The sequence below is a fragment of the Sparus aurata genome, chromosome 8 (genome assembly GCF_900880675.1).
Source record: "Sparus aurata chromosome 8, fSpaAur1.1, whole genome shotgun sequence".
Taxonomy (NCBI): Eukaryota; Metazoa; Chordata; class Actinopteri; order Spariformes; family Sparidae; genus Sparus; species Sparus aurata.
The window spans coordinates 28,059,473-28,080,308 of NC_044194.1; the positions used below are offsets into that span (position 1 = coordinate 28,059,473).

The 20,836-nt window shown below is 41.6% G+C and overlaps 1 protein-coding gene across 5 annotated transcripts; it reads right to left on the reverse strand.

Annotated features, from left to right (window-relative positions):
- Positions 1-333: 333 nt before the first annotated feature.
- On the reverse strand, positions 334-20,704 carry LOC115586809 (BTB/POZ domain-containing protein 10-like). 5 transcript variants are annotated; one of them, XM_030426178.1, is made up of 8 exons: positions 20,520-20,704; positions 12,296-12,543; positions 11,862-12,183; positions 10,036-10,138; positions 6,225-6,345; positions 4,238-4,435; positions 2,962-3,072; positions 334-1,818 (listed from the first exon to the last, which is right to left on the reverse strand). In XM_030426178.1, exons 2-8 carry the CDS (start codon positions 12,480-12,482, stop codon positions 1,313-1,315), a joined length of 1,548 nt encoding a protein of 515 aa, XP_030282038.1. In that variant the 5' UTR covers positions 12,483-12,543; positions 20,520-20,704; the 3' UTR covers positions 334-1,312. The 5 variants fall into 5 exon arrangements, with proteins under 5 accessions (XP_030282038.1, XP_030282036.1, XP_030282037.1 ...); XM_030426176.1 differs by having other exon boundaries at positions 12,296-12,546; XM_030426177.1 differs by having other exon boundaries at positions 12,296-12,546; positions 20,514-20,704.
- Positions 20,705-20,836: the final 132 nt, after the last annotated feature.

Below are 20,836 nucleotides of genomic sequence, written 5' to 3' on the forward strand. Positions count from 1 at the left end.
AGGGCCGTCTATCAGCGGCTTATATTTACCTTCCAGTCTCACGCGTGACGTGATGAGTGAACGTATCACGTTAATTATGACTGAAGCCTGTGAGGGCTTAACATGGAGCCATTTAATCAGTTGTTTTTTGTGTTTCAAAACAAGTCCCCAGCTACTTCAGTTATGTAGGAAAATGCTGCCACACTGTTTTGCTGTGAAGCTCCAGCAATGTTTGGTGGGTGAATAGACTTCTCCTGACTTTCCATCAGCATGAGCGCGAGTAGATTATAACTGAAGTTTAATTTTTAGGTGAATTGGTCCTTTAAAATAAGGAAACGAGTCATCCAAGACGAGTGTTGTGAATACCATTTATTAGAAAAAACATTGTGTTTAACATCTTTTGACATCTCTTCTGACATCCTGTGTGCTCACAGCGGTGGTGATGAACCTGTGCAGGTCAGCCATGACGCAAACAGTAGCGAACAAGTGAAAACGAGGACTCAATGTAAACTGGGAACCAAATCAACTGGTTTGAAGAACAGAAGGAGTGGAACATTTTCTTAAAAACATGTAAAACAAAAATCCTTTCATCAAGGCTTTCACTGAGCCGGGCAAAGTGAATCTTCACAGCCAACTTTACTCGCACCCAAATAAACTGAAGAGGCACTGAAATCCACTTTCCAGTGAGGTACAGTATCCTAGCAGCACACACACACACACACCATTCTAATGAAATACAACACTCTCTTTTATCATGCACACAGAATGCAACTGAACTCTCCTTTGGTCAGATAAATAAAAACAAAGAGTGAACTGAGGTGGGTGAGGAGTCCTGCTGATGTGCGTCGTCCGTCCTTGGCTGGAAACTTTTCTCGTTCATTCGGACGCTGTGTTGACTGAGAAAGGCTGCAGCAGAGGTGCAACACAAGGCAAAGTGGTGTTTTGCCACTCAGAAGGGGAGGGACAAGGAGGAGGAGTAGGAAGAGGAGGATGAGGAAGAGGAGTGGGAGGAGGCTGTTTTTGAACAGAGTTTGTGTTCACACTGAAAGCAACAAGTGGCCAGAAGTGCTTAAAATCTCTGCTGGGAGGTTAAACTGTGTGCTTATTGGCTGTTGAAGGCCAACCAGGTTCTGTGCTTCTTAGCGTAGCTTCCCTACCCGTGTCACCTATTCAATTTCATATACTTTGTAGAGGGACTGTGAGTTCAATCAATGGACGCTCAGCGAAAAAGTCTTTCAGAGTGTGAGTGTTTGATCTCAGTGTAATGATAAATAGGCCCTTGTTGCTGTTGGTGTGAACACAGCAGTGGAGGAGGGGCTCAGTGCAGCCTGGCTCATGCAGAGGGTGACGGTGTGTCAGGGTCCGGCTCGTAGTGGTACGTGGCCTGAGTGTGGCTGCCGCCCTGCTGCTGCTGCTGCTGCTGCTGCTGCTGGTTGCCGTGGGCCAGGCCGTGTGCCGCCTGACTGGGACTGTCCTGAGCCTGCTGGTTCGGGCCCTCGTAGCCCTGCGCTAGCTGAGGGCCCGCGTTGTTCTCTGGCCCCTGTCCGAGCGGCAGCTGGTAGGGGTCGTTGGCGCCTGGTGGCTGCGGCAGAGTGTCCAGCTCGTCCACCTGCGGCCCCGTGGGCTGCATGACCACCAGCTGGTCCTGGGGAATGTCCGCGGCGGCCGCGGCCAAGTTGGTGATGGATTTGGACTTGACACACTGAAAGTCCACATGGCGGCTCTTCCCTTCCTCCTTCTCCCAGGACATGCGGATGAAAGGACGCTGGACGTAGTTGTAGATGACCTCTGGACGACCTCCAGGACGCCGCTTTACTTTCTCTTTATAGGTTGGGTATCCTGGAGAAAACAAAATGACACAAATTAACTAAATATACAGAAACAACTAGAGCCTTTGTATGTATGTATGTATGTATGTATGTATGTATGTATGTATGTATATGTATATATATATATATATATAGATATATAGATATATAGATATATAGATAGATAGATAGATAGATAGAGCAGGTGGTTAGTTTAGCTTATTTTATAGAATGGAAAAGGGGAAGCTGCTCCGTCTGAACACACTCAGGCTCAGTCCTGAGGAATAAGTGTTAGGGTGAACCGTAAACAAACATGGAGGGAGAAAAAAGAAGTTTACATGTGAACATGCTGTTTAATGTGGTTTTGAAAGAAACAGAGAGATTTGACAACCATCTCTTATCTTCTATGGAAGTCACTCACTGACATGTTCAGTCTCATTAGTTTATATCTATCTATCGTTTTTTGGGGGGTTGGACTATTTCTTGGCCAGCTCTCCAGTTACCAGGCAACGGCTGAAGGCTTTGGGAAATGACTGATCCTGGCTGGGAAATATTTGGGCACATAATCACCTGTAGAACTGCAATCTATTCATTCAAGTATTCTAGCTTTGAGCTACTGCTCGGGTTTGACATTTGATTAAAAACACACTTTTAGAGAGCCTTTTATTGGTGTTGTGGAAATTCTTGCATCAGGGCCAGCCATTTAGACTTTTACCGTGTGCTGACATCATCCCCGGTGTGTGCACACACAATGAAGCCCAATCATGGTAAAAGTTAAGGGTTTCCTGCTGCAGCCCTCGGGGAAAGTTCCAGTATTCTTGGAACTGCTGCCATGACCTAAAAATGATCTTTCTTCGACGCCCTTTTGTTTTTCAACTCAGAGTCTGACAGTGTTGTGTTCGCTGCAGTGGAGAAAAGACAGACCTCAATAGAAATCAGAGGGTCAGGGTCTGAAATGTGTGCTCTGATCCGTACTGCTGTAAAATGACCCAGATAATTCATCCAGCGTCCTGCCTCCAGACTAAATGGCCATGCTGTGAAATACAAGAACATCTTCTCTGCACTCCTCACCCTACTGATGGCCAGTAAGCTCCAAGTGCATTATTCTCACCAAATACGTTCTTCACATATGGAGAATACATAAAAGAAGAGAACACTCCGAGTCAGTCAGTACCTTCTATTCCCAGGCGGATCTTCTTCAGTCCTCTGTCCTTGAGCACTGATTTGGCCACGTCTCTGTTTTCGATGTACTTGAAGAAGCGGTACAGTTTGGTGCTGTAGATGACTGCAGAGGAAAGAGGGACATTCAACACATGAATCCACTGCACAACCTTCAACCTGTTGGAAGTTTCTGAAAAGGCTTCTGAAAAGGTTAAAAGGTTTCCTGATTTCCCAAAACAGCTGCTCAATGGGAGTTTTAAGTAAACGTTACTCAAACAGGAAGAAATAGTACATTTGTAAGGTACCATTTGTATCCAGCTGCTGATCTGCTGGGGCCTCGTTACAGAAACTTCCTGAATATGAAATCCTACCTTATCCAAGTTTACGATGCATTGTGTTACAGAAGCATGTTTCCCAGCGTCCTTTAGGAATAAATCCCATTTTATCCTCGAGAGGATTTTAGCTATTATCAAACTGTCCTAACTGAAGAATTTCTAGGATGGCATAGACTTCTCCTACATTCAGAATTACTACCAAAAGTGGCAGCACCACTGGTTTAGGTCTGTGTGGCAATGAAAAAGAGAAGGGGAACAACATGAATAACAAATACACCAGATTACTGAAAGGCATGACAGGATGAGGGCCCACTGATGAGCAGTTCACAGTTAAACTTAGGACTTTTTAAAGATGAGGTCTGAGATAATATGCTATGCAAAGGAATTTTTGCTGTAAAAGGAAGACAGGATTTTATTTCAAATTCAAAAAAAAGGAGAAGCAGGAACTCTTTCTGTTATGAGGCCACCGCAGTTTTTACTGCAGCAACATGGTGTATGTGGGACCCAGTGCAACAGTGTGACTCATTGATGTGAGAGGTTTTGGACAACAATGGAGCTCTATGACACAGACACATGAATACACACACAATATTTGTTAGAACCATTTGTTTTTTTTGATAGAAAGAAAATATACATAATCACCATACTTATCCTTTAAATCATAGCTCCCCTCCTGCGTGTTCTTGCTTTTATTCTTTTTTACTGAGATTCTATTCTTTTCACTAACAGCCTGGGGAGACATTTCTGAGTGCTTGCTTTATCTGCAGCAGGTGGACTCAGACGTGACTGAAGGTCCGTCAATGACAAAAAGCTTTTTTAGGTTTAAAAATGTCAAGGGCTTCGAGGCTGACATATCACTTCCAAAACAGGTCACCTGACCCGCTGGGTTCGTTGGTTATATATAGTAAAAAGGTGTGATCAGCTCCAGCATCAGTGATGATGAAAGACTCTTACTCTGTGAGTACTCCTCTCCCATCTGTGGCGGGTACTCTTCATCCCAGTCCACCACGTCGTCGTCAGTCAGCACCACCACGTGACACTCCCTCTCTCCGCTCTGAGCGCTGGCCACCATCAGCGGCAGCACCATCTCCTCCAGGTAACACTCAAACTGACGCCGGGCCCCGTCGTTAGAGAGCTCGTGCATCAGGGCGCCTGGGGGGAGAGAGAATGTAGGACACTGCTGGGTCACGCTCTTCCTACAGCAACTAGGGTAGCCAAGTTTGATTGGCTATTTTAAGTTTGAGGAAAGTTATTTGCCTCCATGGGAAATTAAATAAGTGTTCATATCAATCCATTCAACTTTCAGATTGGAAACTGGATGGTGAAATGTAAAAGATATAAACATGTGCGTTATGTTTACATTGGAAGCTAGGCTACTTCTTAAGCTTTGGTAAGAATGGCTCAGTGTGATTAAAGAGTCGTTTCAGCCATTTCAGTTAATAATGGATCATTACAGACACTGTAATTAAGTAGCAAGTAGTCACAGGGAATAAATCATGTCTAGTTCTAAAAAATGTTGATGCATCAATAATTGCTCTCTGAATATCAACCTCAAAATATAACTACATATGATGTGTTTGAGGCCTTTGAGTGTAACAGGAAGAGTCATAAAGGCGCTACAGAGCCTCTTATGTGTAGGGCCATGTTTTGTTTGTTCTCATGCACGTGCATAAAGTTGCACGAGCATATGAGTCATGTGATATCACACTATTTCACTGATCAACAAGCAGCGTTAATGCACCAAGAATTGCAGCAATATTGCCAAAAAAGGCAAAGAAGAAGAAGACAGTGTAGAACATCATGACTGGACATAGTTTGAGCAGGTCAAGCTACTGATTACTGAATACTATTCAAGTCAGGAATGACGAGGTAATCCCAATACTATGCTTTTACTTTTCTTATTCATGCATAGTCCTGAAAGTAAATGCTCTTGTACCTATAACTGTCATCGTAAAGTATTTGGGCTCAGTTTACACACAGGTGGAGATACTACTATAGTAGTATTACAGTAATGTGTTCTTCGCTTCAAATCATCTAGCTGTACAGCTGATGATATTCAGACAGTACTGCAGCACTTATGACCTAAATATTACCTGTGTAGAAATGCTTGCACATACTAACAGTAAGTATTTTCAGATATAATGAACCACATGTTATGTGTGCAGCCTTTGTGTGGATCTATCCAGAACAGAGGGGAATTTAGGTCAAACTAAAAACCAATAACAGAAAAACACAAAAAGCAGCAACTAAAGATGGAAACCCCTGAAAACCACATATTGTTGGTAAAAGAACAGTACCTGCTCTCCTTATTTTTCTTCATATGCTTACATAACAAGTGCTAAATCTTACAGCTAATCATGACCTACTTAGAGACTGACACACACACACACACACACAGCAGCAGCAGCCTGCGAGCTGCTCCTCCCACACACTCACAGACACAAACAAGAAGCGCAAACGTGCACAATAACAACACTTATATCGAACACACACATAGACATGATGCATCATTGAATGAATGTACGCAAACAACATTGATGCAGACAAACGGCGACATCAGCCTGTCTCCATATACTAATCACGGATGTACTGTGCCTACTTTTAGCTCTGACTGACTGCTATATTTACAGTAACAGCTACAGTAATGTCCTCATTCTGCATATCAGCAATATCACTGACTTATTACTACCAACTGATTCTTAATGAAAATAAGTTAGAAGCTGTCTATACTCATCAAATATGCAGTGATGTGACACATTCTGCAATAAAAACAAAACAGGCAAAGTCTATCTGTGTTCCTCACTAATGCACTTACACAATAACAAAGACAACGATCTGAGCTCCACACTCACCGGCGTCCAGCAGCTACATCAGTCTGCAGCTCTGCTCACTTCGCAGAGTAAATATGACAAATGGAGCTAAACAAGCAACGCGTACTCACTGAGGTCTCTGCACTTGATGGTGCTGTAGTTGAAGGAGATGCAGAGGTAGTCACATGCCTCCCTCAGCTCGGGAATGGAAACGCCGTCAGGGCAGCGGATAATCCCCGACTTGTAGTAATCCTGCCATTTTCAGCAATGCACGCACACACACACACACACACACACACACAAATGAAGACACAGGCAGAATGGCAGGCATTCACGCGCAAGCATGGGAGAAAAAACAAGACGCCATTATTGATGCCGCTCCACTCACACTGCCGCCAGAGACGGAGAGAGAGAGGAGGGGGGGGGGGGAGGGAGGGGAGGGGAGGGAGAGCGAGAGCGAGAGCGCGGTGATGAAAATAAAATCCAGCAGAAGTCACAGGAGAGAGAGAGAGGAGACAGAGAGAGGAGAGAGAGAATAGAGGAAGGGGTGTGGAGAGCAAATGGTGATGAAAGCAAAAGCTAGCAACGTCACTTTCCTCCCCCACTCCAATCCCCTCCCCTCTCTGAGAGAGTCGGAGTTGACCGAGGCTGCACAGTTTGTACTCAAACACTGCATGTTCCAACACAGGCACCGCTCTAACTCCTGTCCCGTGCTTCTCTCACTCAGTTGTCTCCTTGGGTTTTGTTCAATCCCTACGTCCTCATGCCAGAATCCATTATGCCATAACCACAATCAAGCAATTGCTCTGTCTTTGTGAGTGCATCACCAACGGCCTGGGGTGAATGGAGGGTTTTGCACTTGCCACAAACAGTTTGGGAGCCACATATCAACAAACGCTCACCAGGAATGCTTTCAGGAATATTTTGTATTCGCGCTGGAGGACTGCGATGAGTTTGAAACTGAAATTAATGAATGAAACAGAGCATTTGAAGCTGACATTCAAATAGTCTTTCTAGGGAAAATCTAAACTCAACAGTTGTTTTTTTTAGCCCTTAAGATATATTTATATATATTATATTTAAAATAACTTCTAGATGTGATAAAACTACATAAATGCTACATTTAATCAGAATTTGGTTGCAACAAAGTAAAAACTAGTGTATACATGTACATTTTTCAAAGTAAAAGATTTTCATGAGGTAAGAAATGATTTATTGTTATTGATTCACATGTTGCAAATTATCCTTAGGGTGTCTTGGATGTGAAGTATAAATGCCGATCCAATGGAATGGAATGACTCAGAAAGAATCTGCGCTGTACAAACATTTCCACTTATGACCCGTCTCTGTTCTGCTGCCTCTGTGCATCCTATGCTTTTAGCCTACATGTTTCATGTTTCAGCAATACAGTGTTCAACTGTATTGCTGAAAATTAGATCAGTCCATCTCCAAGTCATGTTGTGATGATAGGAGTAATTGAAATAGAAATACAGGTGAGCATAAAAAGAAACCCCTATAGACTGTAACAATACTGTAAATATTACCTTCTATAAGAAGTGCTGTCTTGAATGACTACTTGATTTGACGTTCAAAGTTTATTCTTGACCTCGGAAACAGCAGATGACAGAAATACCTCTCCACAGGGTCCATTTAGTAGCTGCTCTGGAGCCTTTTATCGATCCAATCTCATGGGCACTATCAGCAGACGGCTGTAGATGAATTCACAGACTTTTTTAAAATCCATGTTGGCTTTTCATGACAACTGGACAAATCTGATGTGACTGAGAGCTCCAAAACACCTTGTGGTGAGACTGCTTTCTAAAATACTTTTGTGTTTAAAATACAGTTTGTGTGCTGACTCAGTTAGGTTTTAGACTTTTTCCCCTTTCAAACACAGAATACGTAACAATGCATGCTGCATCTGTTCATGTGATGCTGGATCAGATGGTGGATTATTGTTTCCTCATCTATGTATCTGATATTTTGTCATTGCAATCTGTTTCTCCCCTTTGTTCTCAGCTAAAAGGGTTACTTACATTGCTATTACAGAATGTAATAGCAATGTGATATGTGATTTTTTTTTGGCTATATAAATAAAACTGACTTGACTTTTTCTTGTCAGTCACACACAAGGGATTTTTTTATGTTCCTTATGGCTGTATTGAGACATGCAAGGACACGTGTTAAGGTGATATCTGGCAGGTGGTGCTTGTGAGGGAGGGGTGACACTTCTGTTGAGTTCAAGCAGTTCTGATATGAAGGAAAAAGGATGCATCACTGATGGATCTTAATACTTATGGAATGACCTTCCTTGGCGAGCTTAGGTGCGAGGGACGCTTGCTCCACCTCACTTCTAGGGAATTATCAATTCTAATTTCTCAGTTTCACCATTTAATGTAAGCAGCAATTTTTTCTGACAGGAGCACTGCATGTCAACACACTAGGATGGGAGTTGTTTCATTTCTATTTAAGACAGCATTATGCTGGATATTCACTTATTCGTCCATGAACTTGGCACAGTTTAAACTTGGCTCATCAAATCTTTCATGGTTTATTCAAGTGACTTGTTGTCATTCACTTTCATACTTGCATAACGAGGTGCATGTCTGACAGGGGCTACACAGTAGGAAGGCAGACAGGAAGTGTGGGGAACAAGAGGGGAATGACGCACAGGAAAGGCTGGCAGCCAGATTCCAACCAGGTTTGTTGCATCCTGGACCACATACTTTCAGTTGTACTATGTGGACTCTATGGTTCACTATAAAGGCTGTATTTGTAGTGATGTTGTATTGGATTATACCAGGAGATTTTTAAGAGAAGCAAAATATTCTGAACACCTCACAGTATCAAGTGATTCAATTCAACAACAGACATGATGATGACCATAGGGCTGGGTAATAGATCAATATTTTCAATCTATATACTTTATCATCATCATCATCATCTTGACATTTCACTATGTATTGTCTGAGATTTGGGATATGGTTCTTATCATGATTTGACATAAGTGTTGTCTTTTCCTGGTTTTAAAGCCACATCACAGTACAGTGATGTCACTTTCTGAACTTACCAGAGCTTTCTGCTGGTTCTAATAGAAATCTTGTGTTTTAAATATTCTATGGAACCTTCACCAATTTTTCAAACACATGATTGCATAAAGGATATTACTGCATGGGCTTAGAAACACTCCGTAAAACCAAGTGATTGCATTGTTTTTTATATACGTTTTACACAGCTTCCTAACTTTTTTTGAATCAGGGAATGCACAACTAATCTTATACTTGGAATTTTGATTAGGAAACATAACTGAGAGGAAAATTAAATTGGTGGGATCTAGTCTGGCAAAAAACTGCATGCGGTGCCAAAACTGTAGCTGAACTGAAAATTCCAAACAGAAGGAGGGCTTCCACATAAGACTGAGCTGAACTCCCCTGCTGGTACAGACGACAGTGATGGACCAATGGAGTGGAAGAGAAGAGTGGCAGAAAAGGGAACAGCCACAGAGGAAGGGAGAGGTGGTGGTAGGAGTATTGTGAGACATCTTGAGTTTAATATAAATGGAAGGATGGGGGAGATGGGTAGGGAGTGAATAAAACATGGAAGATGCAGTTAATGTTTCAGAAAGGTTCTGAATCCACTGGACCAAAGACAAAAGGAGGGAGGAAAGAAGGATAAAATGATTAGAGAAATAGGAAGAGGGAAGAAGAACGGTGAAGGAAAGAGGGAAGGAGCAAACAAAAAAAGAGAAAAAACAGGAAAAAGGAAGAGTATAGCCGAGTGATGAGGAAAAGGCAAAGAGATCGAGAGAGAAGACATTTAAAGCATGAAGATGAGGGGTAGAGATGCAGTATTATACAGAGCAAACATGGACAGTGTGTATAGAGCTGTTCTGAGCTAAAAATGGCAGAGCATCACAGATGAAGACCTAAACTCAGCACTCACCAGAATGGCTCTGAACACAGTGGAGCTGATCCCGTCAGCCACCTCAAACTCTCCTTTTTCATTGGGCCGTGTGAAGTTGTTGTCCCGCCCAGAACCAAACATCCTGAGAGAAAAGAAAAAACAGATGAGATCATCGTTGCTGTTGGAATCAGTTTCTGATCAGCTCCAAAACTGGAAGAGTGCATTAAAGTTGCTGAACTCTCTGAAGCCTTTCATACTTTCTTGTAATCACAAAAGAAAAAGGTTTGGTTTGAAAATGAAAGTCATCAAAAGAACTTCAATAAAGACATACTAAATCACAACAAATCTCCATTTAAATGGCTGTTATTCTGGGATGAAGAATAGTCCCAACTGATTCATGGTTTATTCATTACAGAAAAGTCTATGTGAATTATTCGGCATCAACAAATTATTAATAACCAACATTCACACATTTATATATACCACAAACAAACACCATCTGCTGTTTTATTGTTAAGTGACAAACAGTAGACCATTATTGGGGGAATTGGCAGCATCATAACTGCATTTCACAGGGTGAATGTTGAGGTCAAATTTTACAAGAAGTCTGCTGGACTGTTTTGGGAAAGGACACTAAATAGGGGGGAGCTGTTCTTTCAGCACCAATACAGTTAAGGCTTTTAGCTTCTGGGAATGGCAGATGGTAGGCAGAGTGAAAGGGGAAAAGATAAAACATCCAAAATACCTGTCCTCTTTAGTAAATCTTAAAGGGAAATAATAATACTGTTATATGCATCCTGTAGTATGGTTTTAAAATGTATATCTAGCTGTTGCAGCACACAGTCCCCAGCAGCATGATTTGAAAATTCACATATAACACTCAACTATTTTGCACTTCACACACTCGGTGGCTCACCCTGCGCATATCACTGCAGCCATTTGCTGCGTGCCATTCCCTCTCTCCCCCCCTTGTTCCTTTCTATCAATACGGTCCATGAAGAATACATGTATTCATCCAGAACTGGAAGTCACCGTTTTGTGCATGCATTCACACAAAGAATATATTTGACTGAGTCACACTATGGTGAGAGCATATGTCAGTGGGTGAGATTATAACGGTTTTGATCCACACTCAATCCAGTAAATGGCCTAAAATCTGCTTTCCAGCTGCTATTAAACATCAAAAGCAGAAGAGGAAGGCACTGGTGCTATGTAGTATGGCAAGCTCAAATGAGACAGCAGAGCTATAAGGCCAGCTCGCTTCTTTCAAATCAGCTGTATGGGAACATTTTTGAGAGCAAGTGGTGGCTCAGATGAGGATGGAGCGTCTGTGTTGTTCGACAGCTGTATGTGAGTGGAAACACATCAAACATGTTGATGCATTTTAGGTAGCATCACCCAGATGTGTATCACCCAAGCAAAGAGTCCACCAACTTCACACTCTTTTTAAGCAGCTTCTAGATGTCAAAGCAGACAGGGCCAAATTATTGAAGCCATTGGCATTTACATCATGTTTACATTTGTTTTTAATTAGATCTGCATTAAATTATGTATGAGTGTATGTTGTTTACTGCTTAATGCACTACAGGATGCATCAACTATCTCAGGTGGCAGTAAGTGTAGTTTGGAACGAACTAACTTACACCGCTGTGTGATTAAATCAAATCAAAATAACAGTTTGGACTGAACTCATCCCCTACAATGACTTCTGTGTACTGTGTACCACTGTCACTGTCGGAAAAAGCAGAAAATGACAAGCAAGAGCCAACTGGCTATTTTGACTTTGAACTGTAAGGCATCATAAATAATTCATCCACCATGGGAACCTATACATATGTACATTTAATTCATGAGTCAGTCATTACCTGCCCAGCATGGTGTTTGGTTGAGCTGTGAAGATGGCGGGATCCACCACAAATCTTGTATTGTCCACAATGAGCGTTACTCTTTCTCCCAATCTCAGTCCACTGCGATGCCCCTCTTTGCTGCTGAGGTCATACACATAGATCATATCGCACAGTCCTTGGCCGACTGTCTTGGAGTGGTGCTCTGCTCCAGGAGGAACAAGGGCTCGAGGTATGTGTCCCCCGATCAAGGCCCCTCCAAAATGGGAATAGGGAAGAGAAACCCTGGGAGGTCGTGGACTGGAGGATCTTGAGGACGAGCCTCCGTCGCCACGTTCACGATCTGAGGGAGAGGAAGACACATGAACACCACTGAAGCATGCTGTTACAAGACGGAGAAGAAACAATGACTCGGCAAATGAACTCTGACTTTTATTTATTTTTTTTCTCCTCACCATGCTGCCGAGTGGGAGAAGTGACATTCCTGATGCAGGGCGTCAGCTGACTCTCCCCTCTCTCATGGGAGGAGTCACGTGAGCGGTCGCTGGAGCGTCGCCGTTGCTCCCGGTAATGTTCTGCTCCTACTCTCTCTCTCGCCCCTCCAACAGCACCATTGCTGGCCCCGGCCCCATACAGACTCATGGTGCTGACCTGCTGCGTGTGGTGGTCGCAGTCCAACACTGACAAGCCACACTGTCGGTCACTGCTGGAGAGATGAAAGCACAAACAAAGAAAGTCAAAGTTGTGAGCATGTCTTTCACGTAGCCAAACAGCAGCAGAACTTGGAGTGACAGTGCTGAATGTTAGTCAATATGTTGTTCAGACTGGACTGATCGATATTATTGGTGATATTTGGTGACACAAGAATGTCAGGTGGTCTCACTTTGAGTTTTAGTAAGAATAAAAGATGCCCCAAAGGTGCATGACTTCAGATGTGTTATCCATTTATGAAAAAATAGGCTACAATACCAACACCTCCAAAATATTGTATGTTACAAATGTGTTTTTAAAACTAAAAATTCAACCCATGGTTAGTGTAATCCAAGCCTCGTGATGCACCAAGACTGCAAATTGATTTGAAAAGACACTACTTACACCATCAACGTAGTCAAGATAGTGCACAACCTCAGATGGGGTGTGCACCAATGTTTTTCCTTTAGCAGCTACAGTGAAAATTTCAGCTTGAAAAGGATGGAAATAATTTCATTTCAAATCAATTTGGAACCTCGAAACTTGTAATACACCGGACGAGCGTCAAGGAGCCACTTCATTTTTTTTTTTTCCCGTTTTAAAACATTATCACGTAAAAACTTGACAGATTTCTACCAAACTGGGATGAAAGGTCTAAGCCAAGAATAGACTGCATTTTGGTGTGGATCCAGATAAAGGGACAGATGCAGGATTAACAAACAAACTTTTCTGAAACACTGGAAGATAGGATGTTTTTCAACATTTTCAGGTGTATTTAGTTGGCTGATATCTATGAGTCATCATGTATAGTGGCAGACATAAGAAGCAACTGCTGGATACATTAGATACAGTCCTTTAAAAACTTTTGGACCAACTACAACTCAACTGTGCCTGAATAGTTTAACATCATCAGACAATTCAGCAAACGGAAAAATATTCTGTGACTCTGAACTTCAAAATACCATAAAAGTTTGAACGTCAACTCCAAATGGGGTGACATTACTCATCGTAGAGAAACCAAAGCACTGATGCATGATTTACTGCAACAATGAGATAGATTACCCAGAGCTCAGATTAGATCCTCTTTAGGCAAACTCGCACGCATAGTTGTGCAAAAATGGCTCAGGGGGTAAAGGGTTTGTTTTTAGCGTGCTGAGCTGCGGAACAAGTAGAGGGCTGCAGTCAACTCATGTGAACCCTTTACAGTGCCTGAGTGCTGCAGAAACAGGGCCGACGCCAAACTACCAAACTCAGCCTGCAGCCACATAAACACAACCCAGCGTCCATTAGAGAGTGTATCCGCGTGAAACAAACTGAGTGAGGGACAGGACAACACACGGAAACAGTTTGCTTGTTCCTCAGACATTTTTTGACTGATGGGTTAACAACCACTCCAGCCTTGGAGCGAGTGATGCTTCCTTGAGTGGTCCGCTGTATTTCAAGGTTTTTCCAGAGACAGACAAACAGCCCTGAGAGAGCTGTTATAATATCTGCCCTCCATTTCAGAAAGGACTTAAACACACAATCTCGTGCACACATTAATGCACATACATGCACACACTTGAGTACCACTCAAAAAGTTATGTGACTAGTTTAGCTCTTTTGACATTTGTTATTTTAGGTTGTATTGCTCAGAACATCATGCCTAAAACAGTCCTTTTCCATTCTGTTACCTTCTCTGAAGAAAAGTTTTATTCAGCCAAGGTTATAATTCAATAATGCACGGGAACTCAGACGCATCATATGCTATTGACTTTGACAGCTATACAGTGCAGTTACAAGTGGGGAAATTTTCAAATATATGAAGATCTGAAACGAAGAGAGGAAGTGAAGATGGAAGGGGGGTATTAGATGTAGAGCTGCAACAATTAATCGATTAGCTGAACTAAAGAAAAAAAAACTATTTTGATAACTGATAAGTTAATTCAGTCATTTTCTCAAACAAAATGCTGGAGCTCTCTACTAAACCACTGAAGCAGATGGGGACATGTTTGAAAACGTACAGCTCGTCCGGCATAAGTCACCAGGAGCCCAGAGATACCAAAGTGATTTTAAAAAGTTATTTACAAATATTTTTTTTAGCTGAAAGCTTCACTATAGCTGCTACTCTAAAAGGGTGTAAAAAACATCTGTTCACATCCATATGGGATCTCAGGGGCTTTGGAAGACTTGTTTAAAGTCCCCAGCTACTTCAGTTGTGTAGTTTTGCTGTGAAGCTCTAGAAAAGTTTCGTGGACTACAAAACTTCACCTGACTTTCCTGACTGCTGATATAATAAAGGGAAATGAAACCAAACCTTTTATAATTCCAGTCTGGTGTATCATGATGAATTACATTCCTGTAACTGAGTTGATGAATGTAGCCATTTCACTTCTACTATGACATCGCTCCTGGCTACCTGATCAATAACATTGAGCTTATAGGGCAGAAACACATTCAGATCTCAGTAATGAAGAGAGCCTTGCTCTCTTGAGAGGAGCCGCTTTGAAATATGATGATGGCCATCTACTGTCAACGGTGGAATCAGAGAAGTGGAAAATGGGAGCAAGGAGGGGTGAGTGACAGAAAGAGTTCCTTTTTAATTTTTTTTTTATAAAAAAGGAAGTTGGGGACAGAGCCAGAGTATTCTATAGTACCCTTCTATTCTGCACAGCACATGGCCAGACACACAAAAAACCACACTAAAACATAAAACCCTGATCTCATTAAGTCACACAAATAAATAGAAATCACATGCATATCAGCTCTTAAAGATTAAATTAGATGACTTTCTTTTGTTTCCATGCTCCGCATCCAGTAAAAAGGCCATCGATGTTTTGGCATAGCTTCAAAGGCTGATAATGAGAGAAGCCTGCCTGGATACTGGCTGACATCTGAATGTGCTGGACAACCAGTAGGTGGCCAGCTGACTAACAGACTGATTGAGTGGCTAATTGGGTAACTGTCTGGGAGGGCAGACCCAGACAGAAACAACTAAGATGTAGCAAGACCAGTGAGGAGCTGACACTAAATCATCAACAGTGCAGTCAGTGGCTGCACATCACCTTGAATTTCCACAACCACCTAAGCTACACTGAGTCAAGGTCATAGATTCATTTTCCATTTTAGGAAGATGACATCTCATCAGTCATGCGATGCGCAAGATTATATCTATAAACACAACACAGACGATGCTATTTACATTTACATAGGATTAAACAATGTTATTAATATAGATGTTAAGAAAATGTGTGCATACAGTGCTAGTTAACTTTTAAATCCTGCTCCAAAGGTTACATTTCAGAAATCAGAGAGGCTGTTCTTGTTCTCTTCATAACATGTCAGCTTCACAGTATAGCTGCAGACTCTGGCAATGTCCTTGAAGACAAGGGTCATAATAGATAGCAGCTGAGGAATGGAAGAAATGTGCTCACAAAGATGTGCATGCACACACGCGCGCGCGCACACACACACACACACACACACACACACACACACCTTTTTCTGGTTCATTGTGTTCAGGTGGACCATCTGACAGGCACATAAGACAACTTCCTGCAGCCTATCTAACAGACACCATCACTGAAAATGTGAGAAAAATGTCATTCAAGGCAACTCATAGAAGGGTATAGAACAGTAGTCAGCGCAGTGGTTCATTCTGACACGCTTATACATTATACTAAAGAGAATGCTGTTGGGGTCTCCTTTCTGAAACTGCCACAATTAAGCTATCTAGAAAGCTATAACTGTAACACTACTGCCTAACAGAGCATGAATGCATGGTATATCTCAAATGGGATTTAAATGCTTGGCAGAAATCGGGTAATAACAACTAAAGTGGCCTTACAGGCAAGCAGCCAGTGGCCTGACCAGCAGGGTCGAGGGAACAAAAGAACTGAGGAGGCGATATTTCACTGAGGGCAAGCAGCTCCTCTCATCTTTCACATGGCAAAGCAAATCAACAGCAGCCAAGATTTCACACAGCCAGGAAGAACTAGAGGGGGCTAACATTTCACTTGTCCAATTTCCTGTTACTGAGCACCACCCCCTGATATCACCATTTCCCTTGTTATTTGCTGAATAGATCAATGGCCTATAGTGCTCACAAGCGCTCCGCATGCAGGTTCAATGTGTTAAATAAAAGGCAAGTTCTCCAACCTTTCCAAGACACAATAACTCAAGGCGGCTTGTCAGTCTATTAAAAGCACGAGGTGAGAGCCCTAAGGGGTGAGGGTCCCATCTATTATTTAGGGGCTGCTGACACGACACACAGACGGGCAAAGACAGGGAATCTGCTCTCTGCAGCAGTCTGGGCTGAAATCCAGCAATGGGATGCTGAATATGTGATTTAAAGAGGGAAATACCCCCATTAAACGACAATATGAATAACATCCTCATTTTTTCATATCTTTGCGGAAATATATCAATTTCTCATATCATGTAACACTGAGGATTATTATTATGCATCATAAGATCAGTATTTGCCCTGTACTGAGTACAAGGTAGTCTGCCGAAGTGAGTCCCATAATAATACATTCAGAGATCTTCTTTCTAGGACACTAACAGAAATCTTGTATTTACAGTAAATCAGACACAGAGCAGAGTATTGATACTGTGCGCATGTAGCACAATGACAAGCTAAAAACCAAGCCAAAAAAAATAAAATAAAACAACAAAGACAGAAAAAAAAACCCCTGCGCTTTGAAAGCGGACGTGCACCTACCGGTCGGTATCAGAGGGCCAAGTGAAGACAAAGCAGCAGGGGATGAGCTGCGGGATGACAGCGGCACAAAAGCCTTGCGCTCCTCCGAACAAAGCGGGCTTCCCGGCAGCTTCAGCATCCTCGCTCATTACTTTCCAACTTCATCAGCATCGTTTCACACACTCGAGCTGGACTTTCACTCGCTGGTAAAATCCAATCGCTTCGACCCAAACCCCTAAATGTGTCTACAAGGCGAGGGAGACGTGCACCGGCGAGTCATTCAGAGTCACCGGAGGGACCTTAAACTGTGAATGGCCGCGTGCTTGACTGAATCAGGGCGATGCTGCGTTCACGTGCTGCTCGTAAGCTCCCCCTTCCGAGTGCTGCCTGTACTAAAAGTGCATTTCATGGATGCCGGTCCTTAATAGCAACAACAGATCTTACGAATAGGCTATCATTGATTGCAGGATGTATTTAACATGACTGTATGCAGTAGTCAGAACGCCCAACTAAACGTAACGTGGGAAATGTTATGGAAGCTACACCAGAATCAAAAATTCTTCCCTTGATCACCAGCTCAATCAATTTCTGATTCGGAAGCTGGGGAAACTATGACAAAAATTGCCTTTTTAATATTCTTTTATAATGTAAAATAAGAAATCAAATAAAAACATACATACTCAGAATTATCTGCTATTTATGACAAAGTCATTGATAGCATGTTTTGTAAGGGACATATTTATTTGCCATTCATCTTCTCGTATCGACTTCCTAGTAAGTTTATATCAGTTGTTATACCCAACGTTTTCCAGATGTATCATTTGATCTGTTGTTTTGTTTTTTCAAATCAGCTCAAACTAGACCACATAACTGCAATATTTCCAACATCACTTGAAGGCAGCATCAAACAAGCCTTATTTTCTGAAAGTCTGTCTGGGGCAGTTTTCCTTCTCTTAAAAAAAACATTGGGGAAAATGTATGGAAAAATACCAACATTTTGAATATTACAAAGGTTATATGTAAAAAGTAAAAAAATAAAAGCTTCATAGAGGTGACTGAAAATGTTGAATGTATGCTGAATAACTAGTATTCACACGAGCATCAAAAGCACCTAAAATACAGGCTTGCAGCTTTTCTCAGATGGTCCTGTATTTTCTCTGCTCCTTCAGCATCAAGGTTGCAAGTGCAAAACGCAATATGCCACTAGAAATGTAATATTATAACATAGGAACTGGATGACATGGCAATTGGAATATCACAATATTTGACAATATACCTCATTATCAATATTGCAACAATATCGTGGGATTGACTTAGTGCTTTCAAAATATTAACAAAACAAATATTAACACACAAAGAATTATGATAAATGTAGATATACAATGATAACTTTGGTATCAGAACAAAACGTTCAGAAAATGACACCACTTTACTGTAATGCAGCCTTTAAAACCAGGAAAAGACAACAGCTGATGTGATATCATGATATTCAAAATCTAAGATGATATATACTCTCATATCACTCACAATAAGAATAAATATCGATATATTGCCCAGCCCTATTATAACATACCTTCATAATCAAAAGACAAACTGTGGTTTCCATTGCCTTTAAAAGGAGCACTATGTCTTCCGATTAACATTTCTTCCCCAAAACTACAAAGATCTTCAGTGACTGATTTTATGTTATGTTTACTAAATAGACCAATAATTGTTTCATGACTGAATAAACTAAATCAACTCACCTCAGGGCAACACAATTTCATGCTGTTTTACTTTGTGTATATTTGGCAGACCTTGCCACCTTTCTAGCTTCAAACAGCGCTGTAGATCTTATTTCCCTCTGAGAACAGCTCATTTATTTGGTCATGGAATTTCTTTTTTTTTTTTTTTTCCTGAGTTTGCGTTATTACCTTATTAATATTTTAAATATTAAAATTCTGAGTTTGTTTTCCTCTCCTAAACTACATAGTGCACCTTTAAGGGCACTGGTGGATTCAAAACTGTGTTCTGCAAGAGGGGCTGTTTGGGCAATGTCACCTTCTTGACACCAGGGGACTCATTTGCAATCATATAAGTCATGTTAAATCAGCTCTTCCAGGCTGGAAGATAAGAGGCACATAGCTGAATGCATTTTACTGTTATGCACTGACAAAGACTATGATAATTTCAAGTGCAACAAAATTAGTTATATTTTTTGCAAAGGCCAATAATACCATATCCTCACCCCTTCTACATTTCATGGTCCAGATGGAGCCATCAATAGGTCACCTCAGGCTTTACCAGAGTTTTATCTCTTACGATAATGGTCACCAGGAATTCAGTTCATGCAAGGGATTAACCATAAGAACATCTGTCTGTACTACAAACATCGACTTTCTGAATGACGTATATCCTCTGGACAACTAGTGCTTTAGTATTTTGCTGTAATTTTTCCTGTATCATCAAATTAACTCCGGGATGATCGATCGGATTGAATGAATCTGGTGAATTTGGGTGGTGGGCTAAATAATTAAGCTCAGACATCGATCATCCGTCAAGCAGTATGCAAATAATAAACAGCCACAGCGTGAACACAGTTGATCTAAAAAAAAAAAAAACCACGCCAAACGTCCAATTTATGAAAATGACTGTAACATAAGTCTTCTGCAGATACCAAGGACCTACACTCATGGGTGTTCATTTGAAGTTAACATTAACACAAAGAGGGACTGACGTGCCCAGACAAGTAAACTGTGACCAAACGTGGTTGCATCTGCTGAACGTTACGTTAGACTAATATAGCATCCGTGGACGTTAGCTAGCTCAAGCTAGATAGAGTGAAACATAACAAAGACTCATGAATGTAATGCTAAAGTATTTAACAACACCACGGTTCCTAATGCTAGACCAACGATGGTCTCATAAGCTGGATGTAGGTTACATTCAGCAGTTTGTACCAGTTACCTTTTAGCCTAACACATCTTCTGTCACCGCTGTTAACCAGGTGGTACCAATTAACGTTAAAGGAAATAATCTGACACAGTTATTCTGTCACAAACATCAATTTGGCACCGAGCACATTTACAGCTGCTGTGTTTACGAGTCTAACTATGCAAGAACTTACCAACGATGTCAAAGGCAAAGCGTCAGTCAACATCGTGCTTTACAGAGACTTTAGAGCGGATAAGAGGATTTTAGACTTTTTGGTTAGGCTGTTAAATTAGCGTTAACCGCTAAGCTAAACACCTCGTCAGCCGTAAGGAGCTATCGTTAGTCAGCTAGCTAGCCGAGTCTGTTACCAAGAGTTTAAAACAACTTTCCTTTACCTCCTTTCGTCAGGCTACATTCCGTTTTTAGACGTTTCGCCCGGTTGTCAAAAACAGCCTGCTGTGCATATCATTCATGCGCGGAAGACAAAATGTAAGGAGTTTTCGTAGACACCACTTCATGAGCTCACATCAACTTAGCTGAGGATTCTTTATTTTGGTTTGGGAGAGCGGAGCTCACGTGAAAACTCGCGAGACAACCGCACATGAAAGGCATAATATGCTATACTCACCCAGCGGTCCATTCTGTCTTACATTTAGAGAACAATAGGACTAATAACCCATTTACAACATTAAAAACATTTTCTTTTAATAAA